General features: G+C 39.3%; 1 protein-coding gene across 2 annotated transcripts in view; it reads right to left on the bottom strand.

Moving 5' to 3' along the window:
• Positions 1-17,549, bottom strand: part of Tubgcp4 (tubulin gamma complex component 4) — a 41,078-nt gene that overhangs the window by 1,448 nt on the left and 22,081 nt on the right. The window contains exons 10-17 of one of the 2 annotated variants that reach the window (XM_026392178.1): positions 8,963-9,013; positions 8,460-8,565; positions 6,932-7,039; positions 5,473-5,614; positions 3,060-3,237; positions 2,418-2,552; positions 934-1,050; positions 98-237 (exon numbers count right to left, since the gene is read on the bottom strand). In XM_026392178.1, the coding sequence (XP_026247963.1) occupies positions 98-237; positions 934-1,050; positions 2,418-2,552; positions 3,060-3,237; positions 5,473-5,614; positions 6,932-7,039; positions 8,460-8,565; positions 8,963-9,013 (977 nt within the window). The remainder of the gene's footprint in view (positions 1-97; positions 238-933; positions 1,051-2,417; positions 2,553-3,059; positions 3,238-5,472; positions 5,615-6,931; positions 7,040-8,459; positions 8,566-8,962; positions 9,014-17,549) is intronic. The other variant, XM_026392187.1, reaches the window with a different exon arrangement.

Genomic DNA, 17,549 nt, shown 5'->3' with positions numbered 1-17,549 from the left:
CAAATGATGGCTAAAGTCTCCAATTCAGTTCTGGAATTATGCAACTCATTAAATAATTACACACACACACGCACAGTTTCCCAAGGGTTGTCCCTACCTGCCCAGAGTTCCGCCAGCCTGAGTGTAGTATTTGTTATAATCTAGTCGTAACAGTAGTTGAGCCAAATCTGAGTTGATCTGATGATTCCGGACACTGGAGAGAATCTTGAATAGAAGTGAAGACTGGCGGCTAAAGCCCTGCAAAGTGGGGGACTTAAGTTGGCATTCCCTTAAAACTCACCATCTCTCCATGAGGAGGCGTAGAGCAGGAGAGTTCCTTGCTCAAAATTCCACAGAATCACATTGCTTTTTTTTTTTTTTGTAGTGCTGAGGATTGAACCAAGGGCCTTGTGCATATGAGGCAAGCATCTACCAACTGAGCTATATCCCCAACCCCCATATTCCCATTTCTATTAGCTCCTAAAATGATTTGGTCCATAAAATTCATGACTTTTTATGAAAGTACTTTCTCACAAGTAGAAATTTAGCAGCCGGTTTCAAGTGAATATAATTCTATCATGTACAGGAATTGGGAGAACTTTCATTTTTCTTTTTTTGTTATAGGCAGATAATTATAATTTCAGTGAGCCAGGAGATTAGCTCAAGGAAGTAAGGATGTAGGATGTGAGAAAGCACAATGCCAATGCACATTAGGTGGGCTGAGTACATTCTTCAGGGCTGAACTATTTTTGAACACTGTGAGGTGGCATTTTAATCATCTACTTCAAAATCAACTGATACCAACATTTTAATCTTTGTATCTTATTATTTCTGTGTATATGTATTGGGGAAATGCTTTATTGACTTGGAGGAGAGATCATGAATTTTCCTTGGGCAAGACCACCTCTGTCCTTTGGATAGGGCTGTACACTTTCAATGGCGAACCAGACTCACCTTCACGAGAATGCTCAGCTGGGCAGCTCCACGCTCATCTAGAGGGCCCAGGTTCTGACTGACCAGTGAACAAAAACTGTGACAGAGATCTAAGATTTCATTCAGGCAGTGAAACACCTACCCAGGAAAGCAAGTTAGCATTAGGAAAAAAGGAAGATGCATCTGTGAAGTGAAAAGATTTGGGAAAATGGTCTAACAGTTGACCTCCCATATCTGACCTCAGGACAGACAAAACCACTTACAAGGCTGCTAGCCCCTCAAATGCAACATGAGCAAAACAGAATCATACCTTGCCTGCATTATTCTCTTAATCCACGCTGCACAAAACTTTCACTCTATCCACATTAATCATAATTTCTTGGAAATACAGTGTGTTCCTACCTGTGAGCTGTGGTGTTCCTGGTATCTGGGATATTCTCTGTAACATCAGTTTAAGCCCCACACTCAGTGAAGTGCTTCTTCCCCACTGTAGCCTTTAGTGAGCTTTCACTTCTCTGCTATATTATCTGTACTGTTCACTTGGCAATTGTTCAGGCCACTTGTGTTGTTATCAATCTTTGTATGAATATATGTTTTGTTTCTCCAACTAGATTGTGAGCTCCTTAAGGGCAGAGCCATGACTTATACCTCTTTGTATTCCCAGTGCCTTGCATATAGTAAGCACTCAATAAATATTTAATGATGACGACTTGCTCTAATAGTCTGCTTTTCCACAAGGATGCACCCAGGTCATGCATAAACAGGGTCTATCTAACAGTGGTTTTGGTTGTTTTCAATTCATGGAATCCTCTGGAGTAGCATATACATAACTCATTTTTCCTTGGTGTTGCAAAAGTTCAAATCCCAAATACTAGAACAAAAAGAAGTCTATAGCACTGGTACTGTGGTACACTCAACCAGCTCCCATCACAGTTAAAGCAGTCACCATTGTGCTAGAAACTACAAGAGGTTATTATTTTTTTTAAATCCTAGAATTAAATCAGCTGTGAGCTTTCAAAAAAAATCTTGATGTCTGGACCCCACTCTAGGAATTAAAGTGCTCTAGATCCTAGATTTTTTAAAAGGTCCCAGATGATTAAATGTACAGCCAAGATGAAAAAAAAATGTCACAAAGGAGACATATATGTGTACTTACAGATATATACAACTTTTAAACAACTGGTTGATCCTGGTCCAACAGATTTCTAAGAAAATGATCTCTTTTCATTGGTTTTTCTATAGTGTCAGAAGGATTTTTTAGATTAACTCCTTCTAAGGGTTAAATATATAATTCTTTTATCTATAGCTGTTCACCATATCCTATGATGCACATTTCAGAAATTCAAAGACATTTAAATTCCCTGTTAACATTCTCTTTTGGTTTTGCTTTATAAGTTGTTAAATGGAGTTGAACAAGTATTTAATGATAATTTTATATCCTGTCAATGCAGAGTATCTAAAAGAACAGTCAGTGCAGTCTAAGAAAACCAACCAGCCTTACTTACAGGTTTCAATAAGATAAAGGACTGAGCCAGCAAATTGCTTAGGAAGTGGTCGTGAGCCAATCGGATGCTTTCAAAGTCTCTAGTAGAATTGATTTGATGAAGCAGCTGTGAGAACTGAGACTCCAGCACATCTACCTGATAGACAGTTACACAATTTTTAGCACCTTGCACCTTATTTCATTCTGTCCTATGCTTGACAGGAAGAAACAAATTCATTGCCCCCACTCATCTTTCCTCTAACAAAGCCATGTTCAGGCTAACCAAAGACACCCTGATATTGCCCAGCCTTGTAGGAAGTTATCTATGTAATTCTTAACCACCCTCAATGTCTTAGACCACTCTCCACTGCCCCAACACATCCCCTCCACTGACTGACTTAATTCTAGAGAATTCCAGAAGTTCTAGCAAACACTAGGACAAGTAAACAATTAATGCTTTGCTGATAAAGATCCTAATTCCTTATTCCCCTTTATCTGTGTATTTCCAATTTTCTCAAAAATGCCCTCAAGACTCGTGCCTATTGATAAAACCCCTGATCTTTTTCCAACTCTAAGCACTTTGCCAAACAGAATTCCTCTGTCTCCTGACAACCTTCTAGATTTCTTTTCACACCCCTTCCTTCTACTAATCCCCAGAACACACCTGGAGATAGTATTGAAGATTATCTACCAAGAAGGCCATGTGGTTTCTTAGGCGCCACTTGACTGCATCAGTCTGGTTGGACTTGAGGTGTTTACGCTGCATTTGTAGGGCCCAGCAGTGCTGCAGTTCAGCTTGGACCCGGCGCACACTCAGTAAATACTTAAAAACAACATTGTACCTAGGACAGAAATATCAGGCTATTCAAGAAACAAACCCCCATGCCCGTCTATGGGACAGACACAGACTCTGCTATCCACCTCTCCCCCAAAAAGCAGGTAGAAAAGAATGGCTAGAGATGTGAACAAAGACACTGTGGCTTCTTTATACAATGAAATCTTACACAGCAGTCAAAATGAATGAATATGAGCTATATAGCTGTATAACACAACAAAATGACTCTTAGCAATATGATTCTGAATGAAATAGGTAAACTGCAAAAGATCACATATGACCTTTTAAGTAATTCTTAAAACAAATGAAAGCAGGGGCTGGGGATGTGGCTCAAGCGGTAGCACGCTCGTTTGGCATGCGTGTGGCCTGGGTTCGATCCTCAGCACCATATACAAAACAAAGATGTTGTGTCTGCCAATAACTAAAAAATAAATATTAAAATTCTCTCTCTCTGCCTTCTCTCACTCTCTCTTAAAAAAATGAAAGCAAAAAAATATGAGGGAATATAGTTTGATATTACAAAACTGTACATCGGGGTTTATATTAATAGTCACCTTGGGTTGGGGGATGCAAGGGGACAGGACTGGGAAGGACCATGTAAGTAGATAAACAATAATCATCAATGTTCTAGTTTTTATGCTAGGAAGTGATGTGATGATGATGTGTGTGGGAAGGCAGGCAGGTAGGAGGGTCTTGCATGTACCAAAAAGAATTTGTTAGCAGACCCCTGCCTCCAACAAGCTGAGGGGCTAAATGCTTACTGCTGAGACCTTGTACTGAGAAAACCCAAGAGAAGAACAGCTAGTTTTTGGTAGAGTTAGAGATTTACTTGTTCACAGGCAGGTTTGCAGAAGACAGTCTAATTCCACTAAGTTTAAAAATTTTTTTGATATACTTCAAATGGAAGAGATGTACTGAAATAGTAGACCATCTTTGTACATGATTTGAACACAAAAACAATATAGGTACTTTTTAGATAAAAGTAAATTGCATTACAGACTGGATTAGGTTATAGAGATTGTTAGTTTTCTTGAGTGTGATACTAGCACTGTAGCTCTGTTGAAAACATCCCTTTTTGAACTGCACAGGAGCCAAGCGACATAGCATATCTGGGATTTGCTCTAAAGGCTGTAGCACAACACAGGGGAGGGAAAGTTGAAGGAAGCAGCTTACTGCTGGTGGTTACTGAAACTGGATAATGAGGATGGAGACATGTGTTACAGTCTATACTTTTGTTGATAGTTAGAAATTTTCATAATAAAAAGTTCAAAAACAAAACTTCCAAACTAGATTTCCTCAAGAGTTAATAACATATCAAGTGAGGAGGAAGTGGACTACAGGCCTGTGGGATGCTGTGGGCTCTGGAGCTTTGGAGGCTCTCTGGACAAGGTCCCTGCAGCTTGCTGGGCTCTGAACCTGCTGTAGAATCTTCTCCCTGAAACTTGTCTAGCTTACATCAAGGCTGTCATTGCAAAGGCTACCCTAAAACAAGTAGACAGAGGCTGTACAGAACTGGGAGGATGGAAAAAAAGGGGTTTAAAGAAGAGATGGCCCCATTTGCTTATTATTTTTCCTTTTCTCTATTCCTCTAGCCTCATGAGCATGACAATTTCCTCCCTTTCCCTACAGCTCTGGTTCCTCTGGTTTGGGGATATGAGGTCCTGCAACAGCACTGGGCAGGCTCTCATGATATAGACAAGGCTGGCCTTACAAAGTCTCATACCACCTTTATTTCACGCCCCCAGAAGGGTGTCCCTGTTGCCTTTCTCTGGTGTAAAAGGAAGTGATCTCCCTAGAAGCTAAAATCCATAGCAAAAACTTGGGCTTTCCCAAAAATATTATAAAAGTTAGGGAGGAAACTCATCAAGTCTGATGGAATCACTAAGGTCCAGACTCTTAGTGTGGTACTGCACACCTCATTCTCCTGAGGTTACAACTGGCAGCCTATAAACTGCTTGTTATTTTGCAAGCTTTTTTAAAAAAATTATGTTTGTAAGTATATATATATATCCCCTTCCCATTCATTCCAGTTCCCATCATTCCCTACTGTCTCATGTCTGTAGCCTCACTTATTAATGTGAAACTGTCTTGTCTCTGAAGACATGAGTTTGCAATTTCTGATTTGTAGACTGTTAAAACAAAAAAGTAGCTGTCTTGGTTCCATCAATTCTATACGTGCTAATTTCTTTCCTAGGAAACAAGGTGGATAAAATTTACCTCTAACAAACTCCAAAATACTCACTTTTCCAGGACAGCTGGGGTGAAGAGAATGTGTAGAGGCCATTGTACTTTGTAGGAAAGACCAAGGGCCGCCCAGCCAGATGCAGGGGCTTCCCGGGGGGAAGTTTCCCGAGAAGGCGCTTCTCTTGCCTGAGTAGCATCTGCTAATTAATTAATGATCAGGAGAAGAAATGAAAAAAAAAAAAAAAGACAAATTGGTTAATCCAGAGTCAGATTTAACAAGGTGAATAACATTCATGGAATGAGTATTCACTGGTGTCTGCAGTGTGACCGCACAAGGGACACAAAGGTAAAGGGCAAGGAAATTGCTATGTGAGGTTCTCTTTTTTTTTAAATATTTTATTTTTTTTTAGTTTTCGGCGGACACAACATCTTTTGTTTGTATGTGGTGCTGAGGATCGAACCCGGGCCGCACGGATGCCAGGCGAGCGTGCTTCCGCTTGAGCCACATCCCCAGCCCATGTGAGGTTCTCTTGAAGGGTCTTTTGGATTCTTTTTTCAATGTTATAGTCTGGAGGCTGGAAGTAAATAAATAGACACCATTCCAGCAGCATTACCAAAAACAAACAACAAAAGTACACCCTGGGCATCTCACTAGACTTCTGGACTTCTCTTTTCTCCTGTAAAAAATTTGGGTACTATACTCATATTGCTGGTGGCACTGCAAATTGGTGCAACCACTCTGGAAAGCAGTATGCATATTCCTTAGAAAACTTGGAATGGAACCACCATTTGACCCAGCCATCCCACTCCTCAGACTATACCCAGAGGACTTAAAAATCAGCATACTATATAGTGCCATAGACACCTCAATATTTATGGCATCTCAATTCACAATAGCTAAACTGTGGAGCCAATCTAGATGTCCTTCAACAGATGAATGGATAAAGAAACTGTGGTATATATGCACAATGGAATATTACTCAGCATTGAAAGAAAATAAAATTATGACATTTTCAGGTAAATGGATGGAGTCAGAGGAGGAGAATATCATGCTAAGCAAAGTAAGCCAACCCCAAAATATCAAAGGCCAAATGTTCTGTCTGATAAGAGGATGCTGATCCCTAATGGGGGGAGGGAGCATGGGGAGAATGGATGAACTTTGGGCAAAGGGGAAAGAGGGAAGGGGAGGGGGCGTGGGAACAGGAAAGATGGTGGGATGAGATGAACGGCATTACCCTAGGTACACGTGTGACTGCACATGTGGTGCAATTCTACATGGTGTACAACCAGAGAAATGAAAATGCGTGTTCCATTTGTGTACAATGAATCAAAATGCATTCTGTTGTATATAACTAATTAGAACAAATTTTAAAAAATGAAAAAAAAAAAACTGGGGTACTGGACTAGATGGTTTCTAAGGTCCAAAATTATGTTTCTGTGGAGGTAGATAGAAGCAGGGATAGGAAAATGGATGGTGACCAGGAGGAACAGAAAGGAAGCAGAAAAGAATGGCAAACCTTTGTGCTCCTTTCCATGATACTCAATTGTCAAGTGCAACAGAGGAAGAAGGTTGTCATCATCCAACAATACCTTGTGTGCTGACTGTTGAAAGGCCACATTCACATCTGCAAGAAAGAACACATGGGTTGACAGGAAAGCTAACAGTAGGATGCAGCAGACATGTGTTCCTTTGCCTGACCAGCATTCATTTCTCCTTTTCTTCTTGTTGGTGACAGCATCCTGAGAGTATCATGCCTGCCCAACATAGTTCTTGTGGTTCCAGTGAGCTTGGAAATACCTGATTCTAGGATGGCAGGCAAGCTAGGCATGAGAGATGGAATGTAAAACTCTATACAGCTACATTTTGTTTAGGGGTATAACATGACCCAATTCAGGCCAATCCAGAGGCTGTACTGAGACCCTTAAAGAGTACAGCTCTGTCAGAATAACAGAGACTTAGTAGGATGTAAAAACTTGGCTAGAGTCTACCATTCAAAACAGGTCTGTCCAAGAAGAAAGGCAGAGGTGAAGATGGAAAGAGACCAAGTTAAAGGAATCACATAAGCCATTGGAGCATTTTGCCTAAAGCCATCACATCTCTAAGTTTTTCAGTTATAAAAATCAATAATTCTTTTTCCCTTTTTTTTTTACATGAGTTTGAATTGGATTTTCTGATATTTGCAACCAAAAAATGTACTATATAAGTATAGTGGATATCTATTATTTTACTGACTAGAAAAATAATCATAAAAAATAAATCATCCTGAAATAATCATCTGTATTATTTTTCTACCTTTATTTTTATTTTTTTTTTTGGGGGGGGGCTCTGATTCCTATTTAGCTCTCTTCATGTGGTCTAAATGGGAACAGTCATTAATTGATCTAGGGGTGGATGCTGCTGAACTAGTGTCTAACCTCTTCAAGTGATTCAGGAATAGGCATTTGATTTGGGTTGAGCCAAGCAAAACCCTTCCCCTGAAATTCTTTAACTTGCTATTGAGAGACCAGATTTGGTTTCTTCAGTAGAGGACACTGGGAAGCATGTTCTTGATGGCCCTAGAAAGTCAGAGTACATAAGAGACAAAGATAAAATACAGTGAGAGAGAATTCTGATAGTATCCAAGTCCTTAATTTCAGATGTTGTGAGGCCCAGTTGTACCACTGTTCCATTAGAGTTTTAGATATAATAGCAAATAAATCCCCCTTTTCTAACTAGGTGAGCTCAGGTTAAAATAAAACAGTTCTAATGTAATATATATATATATATATATTTTTTTTTATATAATATATATATGTTTTTTCTGATGAGATGAAATACCTGGTTTGAAGGCCTGTACCAACTCCTCCAGGTAGGGTCACAGGGCCAAGGTGCTGTTCCTAATGACCTCAAGGTGAAGCCTACCTGAAAGTCCCATCTTTGAAAGCTCTGCTCTGGTAACTCACCAGGCTGCTTGTATATGGAGCAGGCCTAAAAGCATCAGTAGCAGCCAAGAAATACCCTGTAACTTCAGTAAGTTGGTATTCTCAGGGTCACAGGGCAATTACCATGCTCGGTTACTGCAGTGGGTGGTGTTTTTAACATGTGTTGAGCTGTGTCAATGAAGGCCTGAAAGAGTTCTCCTCGTCCCAGAAGGTAAAAGTCTTTAATGATCTGAGGAAAGAATTTCAATTTACAATTCAGTAAAGCAGGATCAGGAGGGCCTCATTATCCTGAGGAAATTACACAATATATTTCCAATCTTATCAGTCTGAAAGACATAGGCATTTTGAAGAAGCATTCAGAGCAGTTCCTTCTAGTAGGATGATGGCTTGTGTTTCATTTCGTTTATACAATGGCAACATACTAAAACCAGAAGAAAGTAAACTCCCAAATCTTTGTGCTACAGTAGATTTGTAACACAAGGTACTTTTTGCTCACTTGAGAAAGAGCAAATGAGTCCACTGTGCCAGTCTGGGTATAGGCAATCAGTGCCCCCAGGAGAGGTCAAAGAATGTAAGCCACTGCCCACCAGCATTATGTTGAGAATGAAAAGAATAGCTGTTATTACCTTCAGCTGACCCAGCAGATCTGACTCCTCTACCATCAGCTTCCAGAGATGCTATGAAAAAAACCAACAAAACAGGGACAAATGTTCATTACAATGAAAATTCCTATAAGAAATGGTTTTGTACAAGTTCTGCCATGTATTGATAAAAGAATATATACATAACCAAAATCAGTTTAACAGTTTTAAACCCATGAAGATGGAAATGTTCTGAAATTTTTTGATAACAGTCATGTAACATCTGTGAATATAGTAAAAACCACTGACTTAAAAATGGCTACAATGTTGTGCCTGTAATCCCAGCTATTTGGGAGGCTAAAGGGAGCTTCCTTACCCAAAGATCCTCTTCTCCCTTGCTAAAGGCAGCCCACATCCCCAAACTGGCAGATTCAGGGGTATAATAGCTTAGCCCCTTAGCCCTTTGGACATTTCTGAAGGCCATCCTAGTTTCAGAGCTCTGCAATATGATCGCCCAAGGCTCCTATTGGAACTGCATCACAAAGTATCTTCTCCCTCTGATTAATTCGGCCTCACTCACTTATTCCAACTAAATCCTAATCTTAGAATCTGTTTCCTGGGAAACCTGACTTGGGACTTGAGCCAAGAATTTAAAATACTCATGATAAACATGCTTAAAGAGGTAAGGACAATGGCAATGTAAATATATAAAAAGAAAACAAAAAGAACCAAGTTGTTTAAATAATTATATAGCCACATGCAAATTTTTTAAATGATCCATACCTCATACCATATAGAGAAATTAACTCAAAATGATCACAGACTTAAATATAAAGCTAAAAACTATAAAATTGAAGAGAGAAAATAGAGGGAAAAATCTGTGACCTTGGTTAGGCAAAGATTTCTTAGATACAACACTAAAAACATCCATTAAAAAAAAAAAGATAAGCTGGGCTTCATCAAAATTAACAATTTCTGCTCTTTGAAGGAGACCATTAATGGAATGAAAAGAGAAGTCACAGGCAGTGAGAAAATAAGTCACATATCTGCCACAGGACTTATATTCAGAATACAAAAATGCTCTCAAAATTCAACAGTAAGAAAATTAAAAAGTCAACACAAAATGGGCAAAAAGTGGATGAAAAATATTTGACACCATTAGTCATTAAGGAAATGCAAATTACAACGAGGGAACTACCCAAATTTCTATCAACACAAAGACTGATAAACATTTTGGTAGAAAAAAAGGAAAACTACTAAGCAGAAAAAAGGAATCAACTACTGATAAATGCAAATTGGATTCATCTCAAAATAATATACTTAGTAATAAGATTATTTTCTCCTCCAAAGAGTGCATACTGTGTCATTTCATTTTTACATACTTTAAAAAAATGCAACCTAACTTAACACAGAGTAGTTGCTGGGGACCTGAAGTATAGGAAGAATAGGATGTAAGTACATTCAAAGGTTGAAAATAAAGGATGGAAGAAGCCATCATGTAAATAAGTCCAAAAGAAAGCTGGACAGTGAGTGATCTTAACAATATGAATGATATTATCACAGGTGACACAGGACACTGTCACGAGCCAGCCATGGGCTATGTGTGTGAGCCATGAGCATCTGAGCAATGTCAGTCAATCTGTTGACATCACCAAGCAACCCCCTGAAACCCAATCCCTTGCCTTATTTGGGTTAAATGTCTTCCCCTTAAATAAATAGGATGGTCTCAGGTGTGCTCTCTCTCCCTTTTGTCTGCATCTCTTGCTTCTCTTGTGGGAACTAGGGCCGAGGAGCCATCACTGGACACCAAGAAAAACGTACTTTCTGTGTCTCTGTGATTACTCAGTGCCAACCCAATTCACCTGGAGTGACCCTGACTGATTTAGTTGCATGTCGTGGCAGGATACCATGTGATAAAAGGAAAAATACATACATTGTATATATGCACATAACTTAACATATAACCTCAAAATTATTAACTAGAACATTCTTAGAATTCTAAACACAATTATATATTCTCTGGGCACATGTGTTGAGAGGGTTGGAATGGCCACTGGCATTTTGCCAGAAGGAATGTTTGAGAGGTGACTCCAGTGAGCCATTAAGATGATGATAATTAGGGGCTGGGGATGTGGCTCAAGCAGTAACTTGCTCGCCTGGCATGCCTGGGGCGCTGGGTTTGATCCTCAGCACCACATAAAAATAAAAAAATAAAGATGTTGTGTCCACCAAAAACTGAAATAAATAAATATTAAAAAAAAGATGATAATTAAGTTAAGCTGTGTATAATTGCTGTGACTGGATGATGCTGGATTGAAACAGGTTGTGTATTCAGTTGTATATAGACCCCTGCTGTCTGGCAATAGGGCGGCTCTGGAGCCACTGCTCTGGAATAGGGTGGCTCCTGCTGCCTCAGGCGCCCGCTAGGAGTTCTCCTGGAGTGAGTTCCAGTTGAGCTTTCGCAGGGATTCCTGGAGAGTTCACATTAGTTGGTGAAGTTCCGGTGGAGGAAGTTCGGTTGGTGTGTGGTGTTCCTGGAAGGGCCACCATGGGTGGGTGGCGTTCCCGGGAGTTCGGGCAATAAAGGAGTTCCTGTTTGAACCTACAAGTGCCTCGTGGCGGCTCAGTTATTTTGTGCCCAGCCAGACTGCAGCACACATGCACAATAATTAAAAACAAAAAAGCCAGTTTTGCATTCCTATAATCCTAACTACTTGGAAGGTTGAGGCAGGAGGATTTCAAGTTCAACACCAACGTGGGCAACTTAGTGAGACCCTGTCTCAAAAAAAAAAAAAAAAAAAGGTCTATGGTAGAGTGCTTGCCTAGAATACATGAATACCACAATACTGCAAAATGACAGCAACAACAAAAGCCAGAATCTCTGTATTAGTCCCTAAAGGAAACTTCACAAAGGAAGAATATGTAGACTATGTTCTCCACTATACTGCAAGAATTTAGAAGAAATAAATTCCTTGGTTACAAAGAAAATCATAAAGAAAATAAAGAATTATTTAGAACAGGGACTGGACTGTAGCTCAGTGGCAAAGCACTTGCCTAGCACATTTTGAGGCACTGAGTTAGATCCTCAGTACCACATTTAAAAAAATAAAATAACAAGGGAAGGCACACTGTTCATCTACAACTATCAAAAAAAAATTATTTAGAACAGAATGATAATGGAAGTTCCATATGCCAAAAACTTGTGGGATACATTCAGAGAAATATTTAAAGTTTTATATGTATTTCTTATGAAATAAAGGTTAAAAATGAAGGAATCAAGCTTTCAACTTGGAAAAATTCAAAGAATTAAGAAAGCATCACAACTGACACCACAGAAATATAAAAGATCATTAGAGATTATTATAAACAACTATATGTCAAAACATTTGATAACTTAGAAAAAAATGGATAAATTCCTGGACATATACCTTACTAAGACCAAATCATGAAGGAATAGAAAACTTGAACATGCCAATCAATAATAAGTAACAAAATTAAATCATGAATAAAAAGCCTCCCTGAGAGCAGATGGCTTCTCTGCTGAATTCTAACAAACATTTAAGGAGCTAATACTAATTTTCCTTAAGTCATTCCAAATAAACAGAAGAAGAAGGAATATTTTGAAACACATTATTATGGTATGGACATGAGATACACTCCCCACAAAACTAATGCAGGAATGTTCAAAGGTGAAATCATAGGACTGTAAAACCTGTAACCTACTCAGTCTATCCTACTGAAGTAACTGGGTGGTAACTATAGGCAGGTGGGGTATGTCAGGAAGAGGTGAGTCCCTGGGTGCATGCCTTGGAAAGGGCTCATCTTCCCTGTGGCTGCCTGTGACTATCTGTTTGTCTGTCTCTCTCCCTTCTCTAAGTTGTTCTTGTCAGGTATTTTGGTCACAGCAATACAAAAGCTGACTAAAACAGAAACCAGTACTAGGAGTGGGGTCATTGCTATGACTAACCTAACCATGTGATTCAGAATCCTTTGGAAATGATTTGCAGAAGGAATTTGCAAATGTTTGAAAAAACAGGCTGGAGAAGCCTTAAATTTTGTTATCACCCAGAATGCAAATAGTAATATGTACTGTGCTCATAAGGTTTCAAAGAGAATTGAATTACAAGAAGCCACTTGTGTTACATTCTGGCAAAGAACTTGTCTACATTTTACCCATGTTTTGAGACTTTGTGTGAGGCTGAATTTAAAAGTAATGGGCTAATTAATTTGGTAGAGAAAATTTCAAGGCAGCATAACATTCAGGAAGTGTTATGGATACTGCCAGCAGCTTTTAACCAGGTTTACTCTGAGAATTATGAAGAAAAAACAGAACTAAAAGATTTGAAAAACTTGCAGTTTGTCCAGAAAAATGCTCATAAAGCTGAGGCAAATGAAGATGTGATTGTTAAAGAGATCACAGATACTAAAGAGATTCGAAGTCCTAGGCAGAGACAATAGGAAAGGTGCCTTAAGTGCACCTCAGGAATCTATAAAACCACATTCACTGTAGGCTCAAGAAGGTAGAAGTGAAAATTCTTTTGAGATCATGGAGGTGCCCTGTCTCCATAGAAGGTGCCTAGAAAGTTATTTCATCCAGGCACTCAGAGGCCATTGGCATGATCCCAGAGAGCTCAACTACTGCACAAGCTGACAGCAGATCTGGTGCTGGTTCTGCAGGGACACTGGATGCTGGAGTTAGGGGGTCATGGAGGCTTACACTGAAATTTCAAAGGCAGTCCTGGGAGGCTAGGCAAAGTATAGTAGGGTTGGAATCCTACTATATTCCAACTAGGGCTGCCCTGATAGTATGAAGCGAAGCTGGAATGAAGACCTCAGAAATTAAGAGTGGCCAGTAAGTAACATGGACTGTCTGCTGACTAGAGAGAGAAGGCCAAGCTAAAAAAGAGGTCATGTGCACTACAGCAGGCAAAGCCAAAGGGGTGGGACTCCTAGGCCCTTTGGAAAGAACATATCACTATCATGTGTCCTACATGCTATATGTAGAGTCACAGGTAGAGTTATTAAACCTGTTTGCCCAGCTAGATTTTGGTCTTGCTTTGCTGCATTCCTTCTTTCTATGCTCCTATTTCTCCTTTTGGAATGGGAATGTTTATTCTGTACCACTATATTGGATATATGTCATTTGCTTTTGATTTCTATAGGGACTTATAGCCAGTAGTTTGATCTGAGTCTCAGAGAAGACGTTGTACTTGGACTTTTGGGCAATTCTGCAAGTGTTAATGCTATGTGACTCTTGGAGATGAACCAAATGCATTTTGCATTGTGAGACAGACATGAGCTTTTGGGAGCCAGGGGTGGAATGTTATGGTTTTGATGAGGTGTCCCCTCAATGAAAGTCTGTTTTCAGTGAAATGATTGGATTATGAGAACTGTGACCTAATCAGTACATCTTAATTTGAATGGACTATCTGGGTGGTAACTCTAGGCAGAGAGGCATGGCTAAAGGAGATGGATTACTGGATGAGTGCCCATCTTCCCCAAGGCTGGCCCGCTTGCTTGTGTGTTTGTTGGGGAGAACACCTTCCTCTTTCCTGGCTACTATGGGGTGAACTGTTTTCCTCCACCCTGCCCTTTGGCTATGATATACTACCTTACCTAGGGCCCAGAGTAAGACTGAGACCTCTGACACCATCATCCCTAAATAATAGTTCCCTCCTCAAAAGTTTTCTCATCAGGTATTTTGCTCACAGCATGCAAAAGCCAACTAAAACATGCATACTCCAAGACTAGCATTACCTGGATTCCAAAACCAGATAAAGGCAGAAAAATAATGAAAAACTATAGGTCCACATCCTTGACAAAAATAGATGCAAAAATCCTGAACAAAATACTAACAAATGGAATCCAACAGCACAATGAAACAATTATTTACTATGAACAAGTGAGATTCACCCCGGGATATAAGGATGGTCCAATACAGTCAAATCAATAAATCTGATATGCTGCATCAACAAAAAGGACAAAAACCATATGATCACTTCAGTAGATGCAGAAAGGGCATTTGATAAAGTTTAACACTCCTTCAAGATAAAAACTCCCAAAAGGGTAGTTTAATAGTAGAGCACTTGACTAGCATGCATGAAGCTCTACGTTAAATCTCCAGTACTGCAAAAGAACAAAGCAGAAAAAAAAAACAAACTTTGAAGAAATTCAGTTTTAAAGAACATACCTCAATATAATAGAGATCATATATAACAAACTAACAGTTAAAATCACATTGAATGGGGAAAAGCTGAAAGCCTTCTTAGTAAGACCTGGAACAAGATAAGAATATCCAACTAGAGATATGAAAAATTGTGCTCTATATGTAACTGTAATGCATGCCGCCATCATATATAAATAAAAAAAAAGATAAGGATATCCACTTTCACCTCTTTTATTCACCATAGTTCTGACAGTCCTAGGGAGAATCAGGCAAGAGAAAGAAGGCACATCTCAATTGGAAAAGAAGTTGTCAAAATTGTTACTGTTTGTAAATGATGAGATCTTATGGCAGAAAGTGCCAAAAATTCCACCAAAAAAATTTTAGACTAAATGAGTTTAGAAAAGTTATAGGATAAAAAAGCCAGTGGCGTTGCATTATGCCAATAGTGAATTATCTGAAATAGAAATTAGGAAAGCAACCCCATTTACAATAGCTCCCCCAAAAGTAATATATGTAGGAATAAATTTAACCAAAGAGATGAAAGACATTTACAATGATAATTAAAAAATACTGGTGAAAGAAATTGAAAAGAATACATGAAAGTGAAAAGATATCCTATGTTCATAGATTGGAAGAATCAATATTGTTAAAATGTCTTTACTACTCAAAGTGATCTAAAGATCCAATGCAATCTCTATTAAAATACCAATGACAGTCTTCACAGAACTAGGAAAAACAATTCTAACATTTACATGAAACCATACAGAAACCCTGAACAGCCAAAGCCATCCTTAGCAAAAAGAACAAAACAAGAGGCATTACACTATCTGACTTTAAACACACAATGCTGTCACAAGCTGTCCATGGGTTGCATGTGGGTCACCACATATCAAAACCTAGTGGACAGAAACATGGTGTCTGAGAATGACCAGTGGACACTTTCTCTAGTCAACAGCCAGGGACAGTGTGAATTTCTAACCTGCTCTGCCGTGTCCCATGGAGCAGCTGAGATGCGTGCGACCTGCCAAGATGTCAATCAACCTGCAGACTGCAAGATATCACCAAACAAGACTCCGTCCTTGAAACCTTACCCCTGCCTTTGATGTACCCCCTTAAATAAACCACTGAAGCCATTTCCTTTTTCTGGTTCCAGCACCCATATGGACTAGATACATCAGGGGCTTGGCTTTTTTGTAAATATATTTTTATTTGTGTTTTGCTATTCACTAAGTTATTTGAGACTAAGTTTCCAGGTAGCTTCACCCTCCTCGGCAGGAAGAACCACCCCCCCAAGGAGATGCTGGCTGTCACCCCTTAACAACTCTATAGCAATCAAAACAGCATGCCAGCATGGTGGCACACACCTATAATTCCAGTGGCTCAGGAGACTAAGGCAGGAGGATTGCAAGTTCAAAGCCAGCCTCAGCAACAGTGAGGCACTAAGCAACTCAGTGAGACCCTGTCACTAAATAAAATACAAAAAAAAAAAAAAAAAGGCTGGGGATGTGGTTTAGTGGTCAAGTGCCTCTGAGTTCAATTCCCGGTGCAAGTCTCCCCCCCCCCCCCGCCCCACCACCCTGCAAAACAGCATGGTATTGGCATAAAAACAAAAACACAGATCAACAGAGCAGAATACATCCTAAAAATAAACCCACACATCTGGAGCAGCTGATTTTGGACAAAGGTGCTAAGAAGAACAAGCACTGGAGAAAGGAACACCTTTTTAATAAATGAAGCCAGGAAAACTGGACATCCACATGCTGAAGAATGAAACTAGAACACTATCTTTTTTTATTTTTTATTTTAATTTTTTGGTACTGGGGATTGAACTCAGGGGCGCTTAACCACTGGGTCACATCCCCAGCCCTTTTTACATTTTTTTTTTTTTAAAAAAACAGGGTCTTACTGAGTTCCTCAGGGCTTCATTAAGTTGCTGAGGCTGGCTTTGAACCCACTATCCTCCTGCCTCAGCCTCCTGAGCCACTGGGATTACAGGCTTGCACCACCATGCCTGGCTAGGGATTCTCTTATGAGCTACAAATATCAAATAAAAAAAGACCTAAAACTATGCAACTACTATGCATAGTTTTACATAGGGGAAACACTAGGCAATGTAATGGACAAGAAGTTTTTTGGACAAGAAACTGAAGTACAGGAAACTGAACAAAAAAAGATAAATGGAATATGGCAAACTAAAAAGCTCTGCAGAGCAAAGGAAACAAACAGAATGAAAAGACACTCTACAGAATGGGAGAAAATATTTCCAAATTATGCATCTGACAAATACATAAGGAACTCTTAAGAACTCAATAGCAAAAACCTAAATTACCTGAATAATAAATGGGCAATAGCTCCAAATAGACATTTCTCAAAAGAAAACATACAAATGCCAATGGATACATGAAAAAATACTCAATATCACTGATTATCAGCAAAATGCAAATCAAAGCCATAATGAATGGTATT

The sequence above is a fragment of the Urocitellus parryii genome, chromosome 6 (assembly GCF_045843805.1).
Source record: "Urocitellus parryii isolate mUroPar1 chromosome 6, mUroPar1.hap1, whole genome shotgun sequence".
NCBI lineage: Eukaryota > Metazoa > Chordata > Mammalia > Rodentia > Sciuridae > Urocitellus > Urocitellus parryii.
Note: the sequence above shows the minus strand (reverse complement) of the source record. Positions and strands in the feature narration are given on the sequence as shown.